The 19,792-nt window shown below is 45.5% G+C and overlaps 1 protein-coding gene across 3 annotated transcripts in view; it reads right to left on the bottom strand.

Annotated features, from left to right (window-relative positions):
* CCHR3.PART0H8orf88 (chromosome chr3.part0 C8orf88 homolog) overlaps positions 1–19,792 on the bottom strand; it is a 1,151,988-nt gene that overhangs the window by 923,668 nt on the left and 208,528 nt on the right. For all 3 annotated transcript variants that reach the window (XM_044065382.1, XM_044065379.1, XM_044065380.1), the window contains exon 2: positions 4,328–4,434. In XM_044065382.1, coding sequence (XP_043921317.1) covers positions 4,328–4,403 — 76 coding nt within the window. In that variant the 5' untranslated portion in view covers positions 4,404–4,434. The remainder of the gene's footprint in view (positions 1–4,327; positions 4,435–19,792) is intronic.

Here is a 19,792-nt window from a genome sequence, read left to right as displayed (position 1 = left end):
ACCCTAGAAAGATGTGGTCTTGTGATGGGGACAGGGAAGACTTTTTGAAATTTATGGTGAACCCCAACGTTTGTAAGAGAAAGATAGAAGACTGCAGACTGCGACTCAGCTGTTCTGATAGAGGAGCCAGAAAGAGAAGATCTTCCAGGTATGGATATATCAGAATACCCTTGACCCTGAGAAAAACAATCACAAGAGCCAAGCACGTTGTGAATACCCTTGGGGCAGTTGAAAGTCCAAAAGGCAAGGCAGAGAACTTAAAGTGCAAAGAAGCCACAGAGAAATGTAAAAATCTCCTGTAAAGAAGATGGATGTGAAGGTAAGCATCTCTGATGTCTAGTGAAGCCATGAAAGAGTGAGGAGGAATCAGGGGAAATAAAGTCTGTAAAGCTAGCATGCAAAAAATTGGAACTTTTAGGAATATGTTTAAAAGTGGGAAAGGTCCAGAATTGGTCTACAAGGACCATCTTTTCTGGGGACAAGAAGCATTTAAGTAAAAACCTCTGCCTCTCTGCTCCAGTGGCACCTGCTGAATTGTGCCTTGAGAAAATAAATCTTACAGCATGTGGAAACAAATGCAACTGGTTTGTAGGAGGCTGTGGAACCCCCATGAAAGGAGAGCAATCTTTCCAAGTCGTGAAACATCCTTATTGATAGTGGATAGAACCCAAGATAATCCTTGCCCAAACTGGAAAAGAGAGAGAGAGAGAGAGAGACAAAGATAGAGGGGTAAGATTTGAAAAAGGCTGGTAGTAAGAGTACTATGCCTGGCTGAAAAGGACTGCTCGGAGGAAGGGGAATAACTAGTAGTTTTAGACTGAGGCGCTCCACTAGCAATCTTTTTAGGTCTAGAGGAAGAAGCAGATGAGGGTACAGGAGTGCCTGCCATCTAACAGACTATGTCTCAGAAGGAAAATTCTGTGAAATGTTGGAACAGGAGAAACAAAAAGGTACTTCAAATCTTGAAGATCCTTTCCCTTCTCTTGAAATGTCTTAAATAAGTCTGCAGCTTCAGAATCAAAAAAGAGCAGAATTTAGAGGTGCATCCAGCAATTTTGCTTTTATGTTGTCTGGCAAAGGTTGAAGCCTCAACCAAGAGTGCCTTCTAAGTACAGAACCAGATGCAACTGCTCTGGAGAATGCTTCAACAGTATCATAACTGCATTTAATAAAGTGTCTAGCCACTTGAAAAGAAGCTGATGAGAGAGACATAACTTGACTTTTAATGTCAGACTCTGGAAGTTCAGAAATAGCTTGAGAAGCCTGAGAAAGAAGGGCCAATGAATACCTGGACATACGAGTTTGTTCATTCATAGCTCTGATGGCCAAAGAGGACGTATAAACTTTCTTACAAAGTCTTTCCAAAACTTTACTCTCGGTCAGAAGGCAATAGTTTTGAAGGAGACAAACTAGAAGACCAGTCTGAAGCAATGGAAAACAACTGCTGGATCAGCCGAAGGACAATTATACACGATTCGCAGTCACTGTGCACCTTGTAGAACCTGTCTGGCCTCTTAGGAGCTGAAGCCTGCGAGTCAGGGGCCTTATAAGAGGATGAGAAAGTGTCTAAAAAGGCTGGCAAAACAGGAGGCACAGCAGAAGGAGAAAGTACTTCCATTTGTAAAAGGTCATAATACCTTTTTTGCTCTTCTGAAATCTGCACAGTCCCATTTAAAAAATTCTCTCATTTTGTTAATGGTCTCCTCAAAGGAAACCTCTTCTACTGGAGAATCACCCCATTTGACTCCTCCTTTGGAGAGGGATATTCTAAAGGGGAAGCAATCTGTGTGGAGTATGCTAAGGAATCCTCATTAGAAGAATCATCATCAGATACAACTTGTTCTCCCCAACCCTTTTAACAGAAGAGAATGTATAAGAAGGAACAGAAACAGCAGAGGAAGGTTTCAAAGCCTTAATGAGCCCCAGAGACAAAGTACCTACTATGGAAAGGAAGGTACGTGGGACTGTCTTTTTTTGTTTCTTAAAAAGCATTTCCAGATGTTGAGATGTAGAAGAACCCGAGATAGACTTGACTTCTACAACCAACTCCAGAATCTGTTCCCTAACTGGGGTAACACATGTCCCTAGGGCCCTCAAACACAATGAGGCGTGGCTCCCCTTGTCCATCCAAAATGGATGTCTGCACTGCCTCTGAGGACGTACTACGGTCAAATTCCTTAATGGCTTCAGATGAGGTACCAGCCAATGAATCGGACCCAACCACCGAAAGTAACACCAGGTCTTCACTACCCACAAGGCGTACATTGGTGGTAAGAGGCACAGCTGAAGAGGGATTCAGGCCTAGGATTACTGACTTTCAACTTCAAAATCATCTCAGCCGAAGGACCCATAAAACCCTCCATAACGTCCTTGGTTAGATGTTCAAGTCATTGATTCTCTAAAGACTTAAAACCAAAAGTCAGCTACACCAAGTTTTTGGGACAAAGGCCTGACTAATGGAACAAGAATGATGGTAGTGACTGGGACCTAAACAGAACAGGCAAAGATCATGGCTGTCCTTGTGTGGAATCTGCCCTCCACACCTACACTTGCCTTTCCTGGATAACATGAAGAAAGCGCAAAAGGCAGCAACAAAGAAATAAATCTCCAACGGGGCATTTACCTGAAAGCTGGCAGCAACCAACAGAATCAGCAGGAGACTGACATACGAGTCAAGCATTCTGAATGGCGGCAGAAAAGTTCTGAGGATGTTACATGTGGATGTCCTTTTGTGGTTGACATCAGTGCATACGGGCAATGTCCCACGTACCTTGCAGTAGCTTATAGCGGTTGCATGCTGGCCGAATGTCAGGTCGCTTGGGCAGAGGACTTCCCACATGTAAAGAACACTGTAACATTGAATAGAAGGACATGTACAAAACAGTTAAACAGCAGATGAAACAGCAATGAAAAACACCCCAGTGAAGGAGAGGGGAAGACATTTTCTCAATGCAAATAATATTTATTCATTTACATTTTTGTACCATTTCTTGCAGTTAAGATAAGTCAAGAATAAGTTGGAAGCAAGAACGTTCTCTCAAACGGGGGGGGGGGGGGGGGGTGCTAAAAGTAGTCCATGGCCCTTTTGGAGAGATTCTCAGCATGCAGGATAAAATATCTGGAGAAAGTCCTTTCCAGAGGATTATGGGCAAATGGAGAGTTGCCATATGCCTGAGAATGCTTTAGATGCCAGGTTAAGTCCTTTCAGCCTTGGTCATGGCTGTTGAAAATTGCATTCCCCATCCTAGATCAACTGACTTAGTGTCACAGCTACATCAGCATTATTTAGTCATCTCTGTACCATTAATGGGCTGCTCTTTTACCCCTCTAAGTACTATGTAGGACTGTTGAATGTGGTTTTCTCCACAGGATCCTCTAAAACTGAGCCAACACCCAGAAGAGCTAATCCTTCACAAAACTAGGGAATTTCTTTATCTGGCTTTAAAATTACAGGCAGAACTAAAAAAAAAATTACACGCACAAAATCCTACCCAGATCTGTGACTTGGAGTGATAAAGCAGGACTGTGACCCAGACAACTAGTGATCAAGCAGGAGAATCTGACTGGAGAAAGGAGTGAGCAAATGGATTATGCATCCTACAATGGGGAAAGCTGAAAGGCTCATTTCCTGGACAGACATCTAGCAGAAACCAGACATCATAGCAATTTTTTGCAGAAAGTGTTTAGCCCACAAGTGCTTATGCTTGACAAGCAGCATAAATGATGTAGCTGGACTGGGTATGAGCAGGAGCAGACATACAGGAGGTCAGTACTGCAGAACACACACTGAAAAGCCACAAAGACACGGAATACAGACTTCAAAATACAAATATCCCACCTTATTGCTTGTGGGGATACTATGTAAATTGCTTGTGGGGATACTATGCAATTCCTCAGCTGTCCTGGTCAGGGGACTAAAAGCTGGACCCTAAGGCCACTGAGATTTAGATGGCTATTTACCAAATGCAAAGTATGAAAAGGGGGGAGCAAATCGCATTAAAGCACGCATACCAAATGACTGTCAGGATGAGAGTCCAACTAGGTGACCAAAAAGTGGTTTGCTGGCTGGCAAGGGAGAGTAAACAAAATATGTAAAAGAAAATAAGTGACTTTTCATAACGAAGTGAAAAAAATAGTTGTGAGGTATTTGCTTTAACAGTAGATGACTGACAATATTCACATCTTTCATGTAATACATTATAATTTAGCCACTGAAAAGGTGATATGCTATATATATATATATATATATATATATATATATATATATATAAACATACATACACTCTTCTTCCAAGATCAGTATAGGTGAAAGTAGCAAGTCACTAACCACAATGTAACAGTGAGCGGCGCAATGGTCTAGCAGGCTGAAGAGATTTTCCAATAAGTTTCTTTGCTTCTATCATGACTGCTGAACAGTATACAGCAAGTTAGCACCTGAAAGAGAAATAAAGCAGCAATATGGATAATGGAAGTAAATGGAAAAAATGAAAAAGTAAACTGTCATTTACACATTCTTTTAGACAAATGCTGTCAAACCTGCCTTTTGAAAAAGCATGTGTGACATCCTCAAGTTTAAGTATTTGAGTTCTGCAAGCAAATTCTGGCGGAAGATAACGGAAAATTAATGGTGGGGCACCCCTTAGATAAAAGGGGCATTATCCGAAACTCCCCAAAGCTAGATGAATAAATATATGCATTTCTACCTGATGCCACAGCAAGTCCCATGTCCCCACCCTTGCACCTCCCCTCTAAAATCATGGGAATGAAATTCCTTCTCCGTTTCCTAACAGTTACAAACTAGGACTTCTCTTCATAATCCCACCATGATTTAGGTGGCATAATTTCAATATCTTTACAGAAAGGAAAGAATGACAAACACCCAGTGGGGTCCTAATCCTATTAAGGAGGAAATCAGCCACCAGTGGCAGTTGAAATTTAAGTTAAGGCATTATGGTGAGGAAAGTGAAATATCTAAATGATACCTGCAGCAGTTTTTTCTACTACTTTCCCTACCACTGGTCTTCTAATATTACATTACATAATGCTGCTTTATTTCATCAGTTTTAACACATTTAAAATGTAGAATTTCCACAAAGACATTATGTGAGGTACTCACCACAATAAAGGTGGTATCTAAAGTAACCTTTGCAAGAGATGTTAAATCTAAACACGGACTTCCCCTTGCTTTAATCATATGGAGTGAAAAACTCCAGATGTGGCTATAGCTCTTCTGCAGTGTGCTCTAAATGGGGGTGTCAATTTGAGGTTGTTCCTGTTGTAGACAAAGGTAATGCATTCTCTTAGCCATTTAGACAACGTAACCTTAGAAACTGATTTACCCATGGAAGGACCTGAAAAAGAAAATAACTTGTCCGACTTTCTGAAATCTAGTTCTGTTGAGATAAAAATGCAACTGTCTGTGGACATCAAACATATGTAAGCAGTCCTCTCTTTTGTTGGAAAAATTAGGAAACACTGGCAATTCAGTGGACTGATTAATGTTAGTCTCAGATATGACCTTTGGAAGAAAGGATGGACTGGTTCTCAACGATACACTGTCTCTATGAAAAATCAAATATGAAGGTCTTTAAGATAACTTATGGATCTCTGAAATCCTCCTAGTGGATGTAATAGCTATCAAAAAATAGTCTTACATGAAAGAAATTTCAAATCACAGGTAGCAGGCTCAAAAGGGGATTGGATCAAGGACTGCAAAACAATACAAAGATCCCAGGGGACAAGGGGTTCCCTTATAAAGGAGGCTTTAACCTTAACCTTCCCTTTAGAAAAGCCTTGCACAGCTTATGTGAAATTGAAGACTGCCCTTCACACCAATTATGGAAATTAGAAATTGCAGCAAGCTTTACTTTGATGGTAGAAAAAGCACCTTGCTTGAACAGTGTCGATAAACATTGAAAACCTCTTCAACTGTTACGGAGAAAGGATCAAGTTTTCTTATCGTGTGCCCATATGGAAAACCTTTTCCATTTACTGAAGTAGAGTCTCTTTGTGAAAGGTTTATGGGAAGCAAGCAAAATGTCTCAAACTGGGGAAGAAAAGTTAATTCGCACAGCAGTTAATAGAACTGGAGCAAACAAGCTGTAAGCTTGATGTTTTTCAGGTTGGGATGAACTAGCCCCCCAAGGATAGGACAAGAGATCTGGATCCAGTGTCCATGGACGTTGAAGTAGGTAAGGTCAAAAGAAAGAGGAACCAAACTTGCAAAGGCCAAAATGGGGCAATAAGAATCACTTTGCTCTTCAATTCTATGGCCTTCAAGAAGAGGTGGAACAAAAAAAAAAAAAAAGAGGAACGGCGGGGAAGGCATAGAGTAGTCACGACGGCCAATCATGAAGGAAAGCATCTCTCGAGGACTCCCCCTGAGGTGGGGATTAAGGCAAAACAGCTGCTACACTTGTGGTTGTGGGGAGGATGCAAATAGGTCGCAGCAAGGCTGGCCTCAACAAAGGAAAATCTCTTTTGCCACTCTGGAATTGAGGGGCCACTCGTGAGGCAGGAGGATGCATCTGCTCAATTTGTCCGCTATCACATTCAAGCTCCCTGGGGATGTGTGTTGTTACTAGAAAGCAGTTTGAAGAAATTTCCCATTGCCTCACTCCGAGGGCTTCTTGACAAAAGGGCTAAGACTCAGTTCAGCCTTGCTTGTTGATGTACCAGACTACTGACATGTCTGACTGAACTGCAATCTTTCATAGAGGGAGGACAGTTCAAAAGACTTGCAATGCTAAGAGCACTACCCTCAGTTCCAGAACACCAATATGCAGCTTGACCTCTATCGGGGACCAAGTGCCTTGGGACAGTCTTTCCCTGAAAATGCCCTCCCACCCGATCTGGGAGGCATTCATAGTCACTATGGTCAGTGGATGAGGAGAAAAACTGTCAACCCAAAAGAATTTCCTTGGATTCCATTCACCAAAATAAATCCTTCTATAAATGATTGGTAATTTGGATGAGGTGAGACAGAGGATGACTGAGAATAGGCCACTGGGAGGATAGAAGCCACTGTAGGATTCTCGTGTGGAACCTTGCTATTAGTACTAAAGTAATGGCCACCGCCATGGATCCCAGAGCATGTAGAACTAATGAAAGGGGGAACACAGTCATTGGAGAGAAGAATGTCAACATGTGATATTTTCTGCAGTCTGTGAATAGGAAAGGAGGCCATGCAAGAGGTCGTATTCAGGCAGGCTTCTATGAATTCCAATTGCTGGGCTGGGCTTAGCTGAGATTCGGCAAGATTCACTGTTAACACCTAGACGAGAGCAAATGATTAGGGTGAAATCTCTTGTCTGTTCAAGTAGATGCCTGGTGGAAGTGCAGTCTCAAGTGAGCTGCTACTGCTGCATTACATTTGGGGGGCTGTGGTGAGACCGAAGGGCAGAGCTCGGAACTGACGAGCGGTTCCCAGCCAGAAGCGGAGGAACCTCCTGGAGCATTTGTCTATTTTTATGTGGTAATACATGTCCTGGAGGTCTACAAAGCAGATCCAATCATCTTTCCCTAAGGGAAGAACAGACTGACCCAGGACCATCCAGAATTTTGTCTGTTGAACAAACTTGTTCAGAATACTTTAGATACAAAATATTAGTCTCCAGTCCCGTCTTTTTTGGCACCAAAAAGTACCACGAGTAGAATCCAGATCCTATCTGGTGTGGCAGGATTGCTTGGATGGCTTTTTCTAGCAGCTTTTGAATTTCCAGAACTGTCTGATCCCTCTGATTGGATGGAACACTGGGGATCTTTCTTCCTAGTTTTAGAGTAAGGTCGAATGGAATATAGTAACCTCTGGTAATGATCCTTAGCACCCAAGCATCGCTGGCTATCTTTTGCCAGGCTAGTGGGTACAAGGATAATCTTCCCTCAAATGCCTCCAGAGGTAAACAATCCGGCCTCCTTTCAGGAGCGCTGGTAGGATTGTCCTGAGAAGGAATCTCTGGAACCCTGATTTTGCAGGCCAACTCTGCCACATGGTTGGCACCTTCCATTATAACTCCCCCCTTCTGCCCTGGGAGGACAACCACATGTATCCTGGAAAGGCCTTTGGGTCTTCCTGAACCACATTTTCCCACTTCTCTGATTCTTAGAATAGGAGCGTTGAGGAGTGAAAAAATGTATGCCCACAGCAGTCAGGGATTTTTCATCCTTTTCACACCTGGCTGTGTCTTTCACTCTGGGGCCAAAAAGGGAAGATCTATCAAACGGAGCACTGACAAAGACCTGAATGGCTCCACAAACTCTCAAGCACATCCAGGCATGCCTCCTTATGGCTATGCCAGAAGCCGCTGCCCTAGTCGTCCCTTCGGCTGCACAAGCAAAAAGCCTCATGGATGAGCTGGAAACAGACTCCAGGGTGGCAAGCTAGGATGTTACTTTCTCTTGTACTTCAGACACAGCTCCTGCGAGGGTATCAGAACTCCTTGATCAGATCCCTCTGAAGTCTAGTGAAATGTGCCAAGAAATTCAATGACCACAAGGCAAAAGTCAAAGAAGCATAGACTTGCTTCCCAAATCTGTCCGTAGCCCTAGACTCCCAGTTAGGGGGACGAAACATGGAACTTTCTTCTAGTTCTTTCTTGGTGGTTGCCACAATCATCATGGCATCCACTACTAAACCTTTGGTCCAGTGTTGATTGTCCTCTGGAGCTGAAAGGATTTTATCTCGTCTCCTTGGGATTGGTTCTACGAAGTCAGGGGCCTTCCATGCCCACTGGGTGATTAGTTTTAATAAGATAGTCAAGCCAGCGGGGTCACCCAAGAGGTAGATGGATGAGCACCGAAGGCTTGCAGATACACAAACTCCTCTCAGGATGGGTCTTGGGACTTCCAGCCACACCTCTATTTTAATATTTCAAGAATGTCGCCAAAGGAGACTTCTGGGTGTGACCTGGGGAAACCCTCCTCATCATCGAAGTCTATGTCTTCTGTGACAGATTCCTCTGGAGAATCAAAGTGTTTCCTCTTACACAACCTCTTCGAGGTACCCCCTTCAGTGGGAGCTTCTATGGAGGAATCTGAAGAGGTGGGGCCCTGTACGGGGTTGTCCTGCAGCTTTGGTGGTCTCTGTCCTAGCATGGAGGTTGGTGGTAGCTCTGGACCAGAGGGGGTCCCAGGAAAACACTCTGATGGGGAAGAACCCAGCTGGAAGCCTACAAAGGCAAAGGCCCTCTCAAACTTGAAAGGCAGGTCCCCCCGAAAGAGGGATGGGAGCCCAGAACCAGCAGCGACAACCTCGAAAAGGTGGTCCCCCACCCCACTCTGAGGATACTGCCATCAAAGACGAAGTCAAGGAAGAGCCACAAACAGTGTCGTGTAGCTACGACCCCAGAAATCCATCAGTTCCGAAGAAACTGGGGAACTCTGGGCAGAGACTGGTGCTGAAGACATGGGAGCTGTCGGCACCAAGACAACCAATGTTGGGAAAAATCTGAGCAGAGATCTCTAAAGCCGCAGGGGTCAGAAGAGGAATGTCTGGTGGAGTCCTTGGAGAAAAGTGCCCAACTCCAGAAGAAAGTGAAGCCTGGGAAGAAATGGAAAGACCTCTCGCTACAAGGAGCTGATCCACAAACCTCAAAACATCAACTTCTGACAGACTCCTAGAGGAATGTACCAAAAAGGCTGAAGGAGATTCTGGCCTCTCCAAAAAGGGACTTGGCAGGTGCCCCACAAAAAAGCCTACTGAAGAAGAATACCTTGTTCTAGGAACCAAAGGAAACTTTTAGTTATGTACTCACCATAACTTCAGATGTTTGGGATCCATCTCGCCTACATTCTGACTGATGGGTTCGGAGCCGATCCCTCGGCTCCGACTCGGCACGCTTATGCCAAAGAGCGAAGTCTCTTATTGGCTGAGCTTACTATATCCCAGGATGCACCACTACCAGTCCCCCAGATCTAGTTTGTCCGCATACATGCACACATGCACGCTCTGATTATATAACATCGTCAGATGAACAAGATAAAAACAGTAGAACTCAAACCGTTCAATCTCTTCTGATCTCCAAGGCAGGGGGAAGGAGGGTGGGTATTAGGAATGTAGGCGATATGGATCCCAAACATCTGAAGTTATGGTGAGTACATAACTAAAAGATGTTATGTGATCCTATCTCGCCTACATTCTGACTGATGGGACAGCGTCCTAGCACCTGAATCCTGGGTGGCTCACTGGAAAACACTCCTGAGTACCGTGGAACCAAATGATGCTCGTCCTTTAGATGCCACATCCAATTTATAGTGGGAAATGAACGTGTGCGGATTGGACCAAGTAGCCGCAGCACAAATCTCCGATATAGCGAGCTTGGAATGAAAAGCTATAGAAGTAGCCATAGCTCTGGTAGAGTGAGCTTTGATAGATGTTGTAAGTTGCTTATTCGAAGAAGAATAAGCCTGAGTTATGCAATCTCTAATCCATTTGGAGATAGTAGCTTTTGTGATGGTATTACCCAATTTATTGTCTGAGAAGGACACAAACAACTGGCCTGACTTACGAAGTTGCTGAGTCCTGTCTAAATAGAAGCGTAATTGCCTGTGAACATCCAATTTATGGAGAGTGTATTCTGCTTCATTGGAGAAATTTGGGAAGAAAACTGGTAGCTCTAGAGACTGTTGGAGACAGAGATTAGAACAGACCTTTGGGACAAAGGATGGATTAGGCCTAAGTGATACTCTGTCCTTGTGGAAAATCAAGTACGGTGGTTTAATAGACAGGGCTTGAAGCTCTGAAACTCTTCTTGCAGAAGTAATTGCAACTAAGAAGGCAGTTTTCCAAGACAGATATTTTAACTCACATGTAGCAGCCGGTTCGAAAGGGGAAGATGTCAATGCACGAAGCACTAAATCTAGATCCCACGGAGGCGCAGGATGAAAAACTGGGGGTCTTAACAGACCCGCACCTTTAATGAAAGTTTTGCATAGTCTGCTGCTCATCAATGGCAGATCCATGGACTCGTGAAATTTAGAGATAGCCGCTAGTTGGACTTTAATAGTAGAGACAGAAGATCCTTGATTAAATAGGGATGTTAAGAAGTTCAAAACCTCTGGGATAGGAGCAGTGATAGGGTCTAAGCCCCTGAGTTGAGCCCAGATAGCAAACCTCTTCCACTTACTGAGGTACAATTTCTTAGTGGTGGGTTTGTGGGCCGAAGATAAAATGTGAATAACTTCCGGGTCTAATGTGTGACTTCTGACTAAAGTCGGAAGTGGAGGAGCCAAGCTGTCAACTTCAAGGATCGAAGGGACTGATGCTGTTGTCCCGACTGATGAATCAGCAGGTCCGGAATTAGGTCTAAAGTCCACGGATCGTCCACCGCATGTTTCTTCAGGTAAGGAAACCATACCTGACGAGGCCAGTATGGGGCAATCAGTATCATTCCGCACGTCAATTGAGAAGCTTTTTGAATGACTTTGGAGAGAAGTGGGATCGGAGGAAAGGCATAAAGTAGCCCTGTTGGCCAAGGTTGTGCTAGAGCATCCATAGCTGGTACTCCCTGATGTGGAGTCAAGGAGAAGAACCTTTGCCCTTTGGTGTTAAGTGGAGTTGCAAATAGGTCGCAGCACGGCGCCCCCCATCTCCGGAAAACCTGATCTGCTACTGTTTTGTTTAAGGACCACTCGTGAGGAGAGAGAATTGTCCTGCTTAATCTGTCTGCCAGTATATTCGATTTCCCCGGAATGTGGGTCGCTACCAAGAAACGGCTGGTAGCTACCGCCCATTCCCACACCCTCATGGCTTCTCTGCAAAGGGGGTAAGATCTGGTCCCTCCTTGCTTGTTTAGGTACCAGACCACCGACATGTTGTCTGTGTGGATGGCGATTATGCCCTGAGGGAGAAACCTGTGTAAGGCCTGTAGGGAAAGAAGTACCGCCCTCATCTCCAATACATTGATGTGGAGAAGAGTTTCGTCTGGAAGCCAGGATCCCTGAACTAACCTGCCCAGACAATGCCCCCCCCACCCTGTCTGGGAGGCATCTGTCGTCAGGGTGACCACTGGAGAGGGAATAATAAAGGGACTTCCTTGATTTAGATTGGATGTCTGAAGCCACCAGCGAAGGTCCCGTTTGCATGTTTCTGTAATCATGATGGGATGATTGAGGGAAGGTCCTGAAAGGACCATTGAGTTGACAATAGCCACTGAAGAATCCTCATGTGCAATCTTGCCAGAGGAACTAAAAGAACCGTGGCAGACATTGAACCTAAAACTTGTAGAACCATCCTGGCTGGGGCTTTGGATCTTGAAATCAGAGCTTGAACTTGGCCCTGTAAAGTTTGGATCCTTTCGGCAGGAAGAAAAGCAGCATCAATTTTGAGTCTATCTCTGCTCCTATGAACCTTATGCGCTGAGAGGGCAGCAAGACAGACTTTGACCAATTGAATGTAATCCCCAGGGTAGCACCCAGGAGATGGTGGCTTTGAGGTTGTCCATTAGTAGATGCCTGGTGGTGGCAGTCAGGAGCCAGTCGTCCAGATAGGGAAACACTTGGAATCCAAGACTCCTCAGGTGAGCCGTCACTACTGCCAAACACTTGGTGAACACCCTGGCGGCTGTGGTGAGACCAAAGGGCAGTGCACAAAATTGGTAATGACTGACTCCCAGGCTGAAGCGCAGATACCTCCTGGACGCCTGATGTATCGGTATGTGATAATAGGCGTCCTTGAGGTCTATGGAGCACATCCAAACATCCTTCTCCAACAATGGGAGAATGGATTGTAACGTGACCATTCGGAATTTGGATTTCGTGACGGATTGGTTCAGTCTGCTGAGATCCAATATTGGTCTCAGGTCCCCTGTCTTTTTTGGCACTAAAAAGAACCTGGAGTAATTTCCGGATCCGATCTGGTCTGTGGGGACCGGTTGGATAACTCCTTTTTCTAGCAGCTTTAAAGCTTCTGCGGCTGCAATTTCCCTTTGACTGGGTGGTGGGTCCGGGATTTTTTTGGACGGTGGGGGTGTGTATGTGAATGGGATGGTGTAACCTCCGGCAATGATCCGAAGCACCCATCTGTCCTGAGTGATTGACTCCCAGGCTTTTAGGTGCTTGGCAAAACGACACCCGACTGGCTCCGGAGCAGCACAGCCGGGCAATCCCTCATGATGTGTGGGAGGCTGAAGAGCCACGAAAGGACTCGCGGTCTCCAGAATTGCGGGGCCCTCTGCCGCCTCTGGGACGGCGTCTCCCAGAAAAATTTCCCCGTCCTCTGCCTCTGGAAGGGGAATCTTCCTGCTGTTGGGGGAAAAACTTACGTGATTTACGGAACCACATCTTCCCCCCTCCTTTAGCCTTGGGTAAGGCCGAAAGGGAGTGGAATAACGGGCCCCTACGGCAGATAAAGTTTTTCCCTCTTGCTCACAGCGGGTAAGGGTGTCTTTAACCTTAAGTCCAAACAAAGAGGACCCATCAAAGGGAGCGTCGGCGAAGGAAGACTTGAAGGCCTCCGCAAACTGACACAAGCGGAGCCAGGCTTGTCTCCGTAGAGCCACGCCTGTGCCTGCCGCTCTACCCGCCCCTTCGGCCGCATAGGAAATGAGCCTCATGGACGAGTTAGAAATTGACGTAAGGATAGCCAACTGAGAGCTAACCGACTGGGCTAGCTGCTCAGGTAGGTTACCCGAGAGGGAATCTGACAGCTCCTTGACCAGATCCCTCTGAAGCCTGGTAAAATGTGCCAAATAATTCAGAGACCTTAAAGTAAAGGCCGCTGAAGTCAGGGTGCGCTTCCCGTCTGTCCATGCTCCTAGACTCCTTATTAGGAGGATGGACGGACGTTGAAGCCTCTGCCACGTCCTGTTGTGTAGCAGATGCCACCACCATGGCATCTACAGCCACGCCTTTAGTGAGGAACTCCTTCTCGGGTGGGGCAGACAAAAATTTATTAGGACGAGAAGGGACTGGTTCCACGGTATCTGGATGTTCCCACGCCCGACAAACTAAATCCAGAAGCTCGTCGAAGGCGGAGACACCCAGGAGGCGGAGGGCTGAGCCCCAAAGGCCTTGAGGAGCACTGACTCATCAGCAGAGGGGTTTGGATATCCAGCCGCCTCGTTGTTTGAGGATCTCTAAGATGTCTGCAAATGAGACATCATCCGAGGACGACTGGGACCCCTCTGCATCATCAAGATCAGTGTCCGATGTAATAGACTCGGGAGTCCACGTGCTTCCTCTTGCACGATCTCTTCCTTGGGGGTTCCTCCGAAGACAACTCGAAGAACCCTCAGGAGGAGGGAACCCCAATGGGGGTAACCTCAGGCCCAGGGGCTCCGCTGCCTACGGACAGGGAACTGCCAAAGACCCAGTCTCCACGCCCAGGGAAGGTGCCGGTAAAGCCGGAGAGATGGCCGAAGAAGACTTGGCCAAGGCACTCCTCATAGCTCTGAAAGCCGGACCCCCAGAATCCTGGGAGTGTCCGGTCCCCGGAGCCATGATAGCCGACGGAAGTCCCGCAGCCGAAGCACCGAGAGGGAGGCTCGGAACCGAAAGCATAGGTCCCGAAACATCACCCCCGGGTCCAGCCGAAGAAGTCCGTGTACCAAACTCGGACCCGAAGGCCCGGGTTGGAGTAAGGGTCGGAGCCGACCCTAAGATCTCCACCGGCTCCAACAGCACCTGCTCCGACGGAGCCGAAGCGGTCGGAGGAGGAATAGCAATGGGATGGGCCTGGGCAATCGGCTCCGAAGCCAACTGGGTCGGAGCCGAAACAAATTTTTGGAAGACTGGAGACTGGAACAGTCTTTGGAGCACCCTGTCTATATCTGAATCCGACATCCTCGAAGACCGAGAGGATACTGAACGGGTTCGAGATGGCCTCTCCAACGGCCCCAAAGGGCTAAGGGACCGGCTCCGAGGCGACCCGATGACTATCGGCGCCGAAGGAATACACACACTAGATTCCATCGGTGCCGAGGTGGACTTCGGCGCCGAGGAGGAAGTGTCTGAGCGGGCAACCCTTGTCGGCTCCGAGACCAGTGGAGCCGACGAAGGTGACCCGCCTCTCGATGCCCCAGCCATCGGCTCCGAAGCCAGAGGAGTCGAGACTGGTGGCATCGAGGCAGACCGTTCGCCTCGGCTCCGAAGTCCTTGGAGCCGAAGGAGAAGCCTGCCTATGTCTTTTGGCGGTCGGATCCGACGGACTGGTCGGAGCCGACGCCCTTTTCTTTTTAGCCGGAGAAGGAGAGGATGCCAAGGCTTCTTCAAAGGAAGGTTTTATTAACCCTTTAAGAATCAGTTTATTTTTCCTCTCCTGGAGGACCCTTGAGGAAAAAGCGTGACACACACTGCATGACTCCTGTAAGTGTTTTGCACCCAAACAATACACACAGAGCGAGTGATCGTCTGTGATAGACATTTTGAAATTGCATTTGGTGCATTTTTTAAAGCCCGAAGGCCTAGGATTTTGAGACATTATGACAAAAAAATCAGTAACTTTGACAGAAAAATACACTATCCACTGACTTTCTGTTTACTGACACTACCTAATAATAGGTTTTACAGTTATCGGTTAGGTAAAGAAAGCGTCACAAAATACTAAGGGTACTTTGAAACCCTGTATTTTAGGAGGGTTGACTGACCGGGAAGGCCCTAAGATGAAGGAGGCCTAACCAAACTCAACCCAATCACACAACAAAGTCTTTTCACAAACTCCAAACACACACAAAAGTGAAGAATAGCCGTTAAAACAGCTTTTTTAGACAAGAACAGCAAAATTCTGACAGAAAAAAGTTAGTAAATTTACTACTCAGCTCAGCCAGCTCGGGACCACGTCTTCGCAGATTAGCGGCAAACGAGATCTGGGGGACTGGTAGTGGTGCATCCTGGGATATAGTAAGCTCAGCCAATAAGAGACTTCGCTCTTTGGCATAAGCGTGCCGAGTCGGAGCCGAGGGATCGGCTCCGAACCCATCAGTCAGAATGTAGGCGAGATAGGATCACATAACATCCATAGTTCCTGGGAGCTAGTTCTGAAAAAACTGGTCGGCACCATAACCAGCACAGAGGACGGGAAGGTGATATTAGTCAAGGTGGACAGAAAAGAAACTTGAGGTGCCGAGGTAGTAACTGCAATTGGAACAGAGGGAGACCGTTCTGTAAGTTTTGTGGCATCCACCTTGGGTTCTGCAGAACCTGTGGGAACCGAAGATTTTGATTTCTTTTGAGCCGGAGCTGAAGGAGACACAGATAGGCTTCTCTGTTTAGATACTCAGGTTTTGAAGATGATGGCAACACCACCTCCGATTTAGCACCTTTAGTTAGACAGGACAAGACCTCTTTATAGAGCATTATTAAACCTTTTAGAATAAGCTTATTTTTCCTCTCTACAAGGGCCTGGTGACTAAATGCCTGACAAATATCACACTATTTTTCCAAGTGTGCCAGTCCCAAGCAATAAACACACGAAGCATGACCAGCAGAATTTTGCATTTTTCTGCCACAGCCAGAACATTGTTTGAAACCAATTGTTCCTTTGCTCTTACCTGCCATGTTGAATGGAAGAGATCAACAACACACACAGACACACACAGACACACACAGACACACACAGACACACACAGACACACACAGACACACACAGACACACACAGACACACACAGACACACACAGACACACACAGACACACACAAAATGAGAGAGAAGAGAGAAAGGCTACAAACGATGGTAAGCCAGAAACTACCAGTGGGAGAAGAACAGGATAGGACTACCAGCAATGGTAGGATATATACCACACAGTAAGAAGGAAGAAAGGGATAGTATACTCACTCAAAAAACTGTAAGGATTACGAAACCACTAGAAAAAGGATACAAGTAAGCTAACTGGGTAGAAGAAAGGGGTTTTAGAAAATCTGAAATAGCAGTGAAAGAAGCAAGAATTTTACTTAGCTCAAGGAGAGTTCGGCTGATGAGTCTTTAAAAGAAGCGCGACAAACAAGATCTGAGGTAATTTACAGAGAGGCATTCTGAGTAGGAATTTCGTTCAGGAGTTTTTGGTTCATGCGGGCTTTTGTAAAGGCCAAACTGGTTCCAAGACTCTGAACAGTTCTATTGGTCAAGGATAAATGAAGATTAAAAGATTGCTGCATTTATTTCAGGTTTAATGCATTTAAACTGTCCAATTTCCACAAAGCAATTATCTGAGGTACTCACCACAATAAAGGTGCATCTAAAGTGACTTTTGCATGCTATGTTAAATCTAAGCATGGGTTGTTCCTTGCTTTAATCATCTGGCTTCACTGCTTTTTCAAATGTCTTCCTTTAGGACCATCATAAGTCTCTCCCAATATCCAACTCCCAGCTCTTTCCCATACTAACATAAAAGAGTAGTGTATCATATATTCTCCAACTCTTTCCTGACCCCTGTACTGAACAAACACTGCTGCACAGCAAGCAAGGTATAAAGACATGGATAAAGTACTTTCACCTAATGTACCAGCAACCTACTAGTGTGTGTGTGTGTGTGTGTGTGTGTGTGTGTGTGTGTGTGTGTGTGTTCGCGCGCAGGGGTGGGGGGGACAACAGATAAAGACAGAGGAAAAGAGAAAGAATCACTGCTTGCACATTTGCACTCTTTTTAGAATATCACATGCTGAGACTCTTGCAAGTGGTGGCAGTCACACAACTGTATCCATGCAACTGAAGTACAGGAAATACAATCCCAACAGACATCAAAAGGACATAAAGGGATCCATCACTGCCATCAAGACAATGATTTCTTAACAGTGTTATGAAAGAAGAAATCTAGCCAGGCTTTTTTTTTTGGGGGGGGGGGGTGGGAATTAGAAGTCAGACTAATTGGGGGAAGAGGACAGTAACATGAGGGTATAAAGATGAGCAACGGAACATGGACAGATTGAGATAGATTGTTGACAGCAATAAAGGGACATATGTCTACAGAAGTAGCAAATAAGCAAAGGATAAAAGATCACATCCTCCGAGATCACATCCTCAATATGATAGTTTTCCACTTCAACAGCCACCCAGACTCTGTGTTAAGTAGCTGCTACACCTAACCACAAAGTTGCATTTAAAGAAAACATGCTAAGACACGGTCAGTCCACTGGCCCCATTACCTTAGGTTATCCAATGAAGGCACCAAGACCATTATGTCACGATGCTGAAGAAAACAGCTCTTAACAAAAAAACACTTTCACTCGCAGTGCAATATCTAATATGAAATACTACCTGAAAGATGTGCGAAAGACCATGTCCACCCGTGGAAGTGTCCTCTACGGAAACTTTCTTCAAGAAGACAATAGGCCCGATTCCAAAAGACACAGTGATGCACTACACCACAGCAAGTCACCTACACAGAGAAACTATTTTGCGATCTGCTCCAGTGTGTGCAACCATCACTAAAGCTCCAACAATGACCTTTGAAAGCTTTAGAGATATTCTTTATTTGAAACAGCACAAGAGAACAAAAATATCACAAAGATGGAATGTAAAAAAGATTTGTAAAGCAGAAGTTAAAAAAAAAATAGAAGTTGAAATTATGGAATGCCTGTGAAGTGAAGGATTAGGTGTACAAGGTCTAATTAGAAGTTATGTACTCACCATAATGTTCCATTTGAGTAGGTAGCTTCATTTGTCTGCAACCTGTGGGTCTTGGATCCGATATCGGATCCGAGCCGGCAACTTGTTTCAAGCTAATGGATCCGAGCTCCTAGCTCCTCCCTTCACCCATAATGCCCTGCTAACCCTCCATGACCTCAGATAGAGTTTGCCCCTCAATATTTACCCAATGGGTATCCAACTACCAATAGATCCGAAGAAGGCCAGGGGGAAGGAGGGGGATGGTTGCAGACAAATGAAGCTACCTACTCAGATGGAACGTTATGGCGAGTACATAACTTCTAAATCTGAAGTAGGGAGTTCACTTGTCAGCAACCTGTGGGACAGAGTCCCCAGCTACCTGCACCTTGGGTGGCCATCATGGAAGGATATTGCGAAGCACCGCAGAGCCAAAGGATGCTCTCCCTCTAGAAATCACGTCTAGTTTGTAGTGGTTAATAAAGGTATGAGATGAAGCCCAAGTGGCTGCTGAACAAATATCATCCAATGGGACTCTAGACTTGAAGGCTGCAGAAGTAGAAATGGAGCGGGTGGAATGAGCACAAATTCCTTCTGGTGCGGGTCTCCCAGAGACTTGATACGCCAATAGGATACATTGAGAAATCCAGCGTGATAAAGATACTTTTGAAATTGCTTTACCCAAATTAAATTTGGCAAAGGAAACGAACAGCTGGTCGGATTGCCTATGGCCAGCTGTTCTATGAGTATAAAAACGAAGCTGCCTATGAACATCTAATGAATGCAGCTTGTACTCTCCCTTATTTTGATATTTAGAGAAGAAAACCGGTAAATTTATGGATTGATTTATGTTGGTTTCTGATGCTATCTTGGGAAGAAAAGAGGGACTGATCTTGAGGTACACTCTCTGTCTGGGTGAAAGATCAAATAAGGAGGCTTCACAGAAAGAGTTTGAAGCTCCGAAACTCTCTTTGCTGAAGTGATGGCTACAAGGAATGCTGTTTTCCAAGAAAGGAATTCGAGATCTACTGAAGCAGCGGGTTCAAAAGGTGGAGCAGTCAGGGCTTGAAGAACTAATGCAAGATCCCATGGTGGCACAGCTTCCTTTATAGGGGGTCTAAGTAAGAAGGTGCCCTTGAGAAAGGTTTTACACAACTTGGCTGACATCAAAGGCCCTGTATCATGTCCCACATTGTAATGTGATATGGCTGCTAATTGCACTTTGACAGTTGAACAACTAGCGCCTTCCTGAAAGAG

The sequence above is a fragment of the Protopterus annectens genome, chromosome 3.part0 (assembly GCF_019279795.1).
Source record: "Protopterus annectens isolate FY-2018-M chromosome 3.part0, PAN1.0, whole genome shotgun sequence".
NCBI classification, from domain to species: domain Eukaryota; kingdom Metazoa; phylum Chordata; order Ceratodontiformes; family Protopteridae; genus Protopterus; species Protopterus annectens.
The sequence above is the reverse complement of the archived record's forward strand: the minus strand, read 5'-3'. Positions and strand labels throughout refer to the sequence as shown.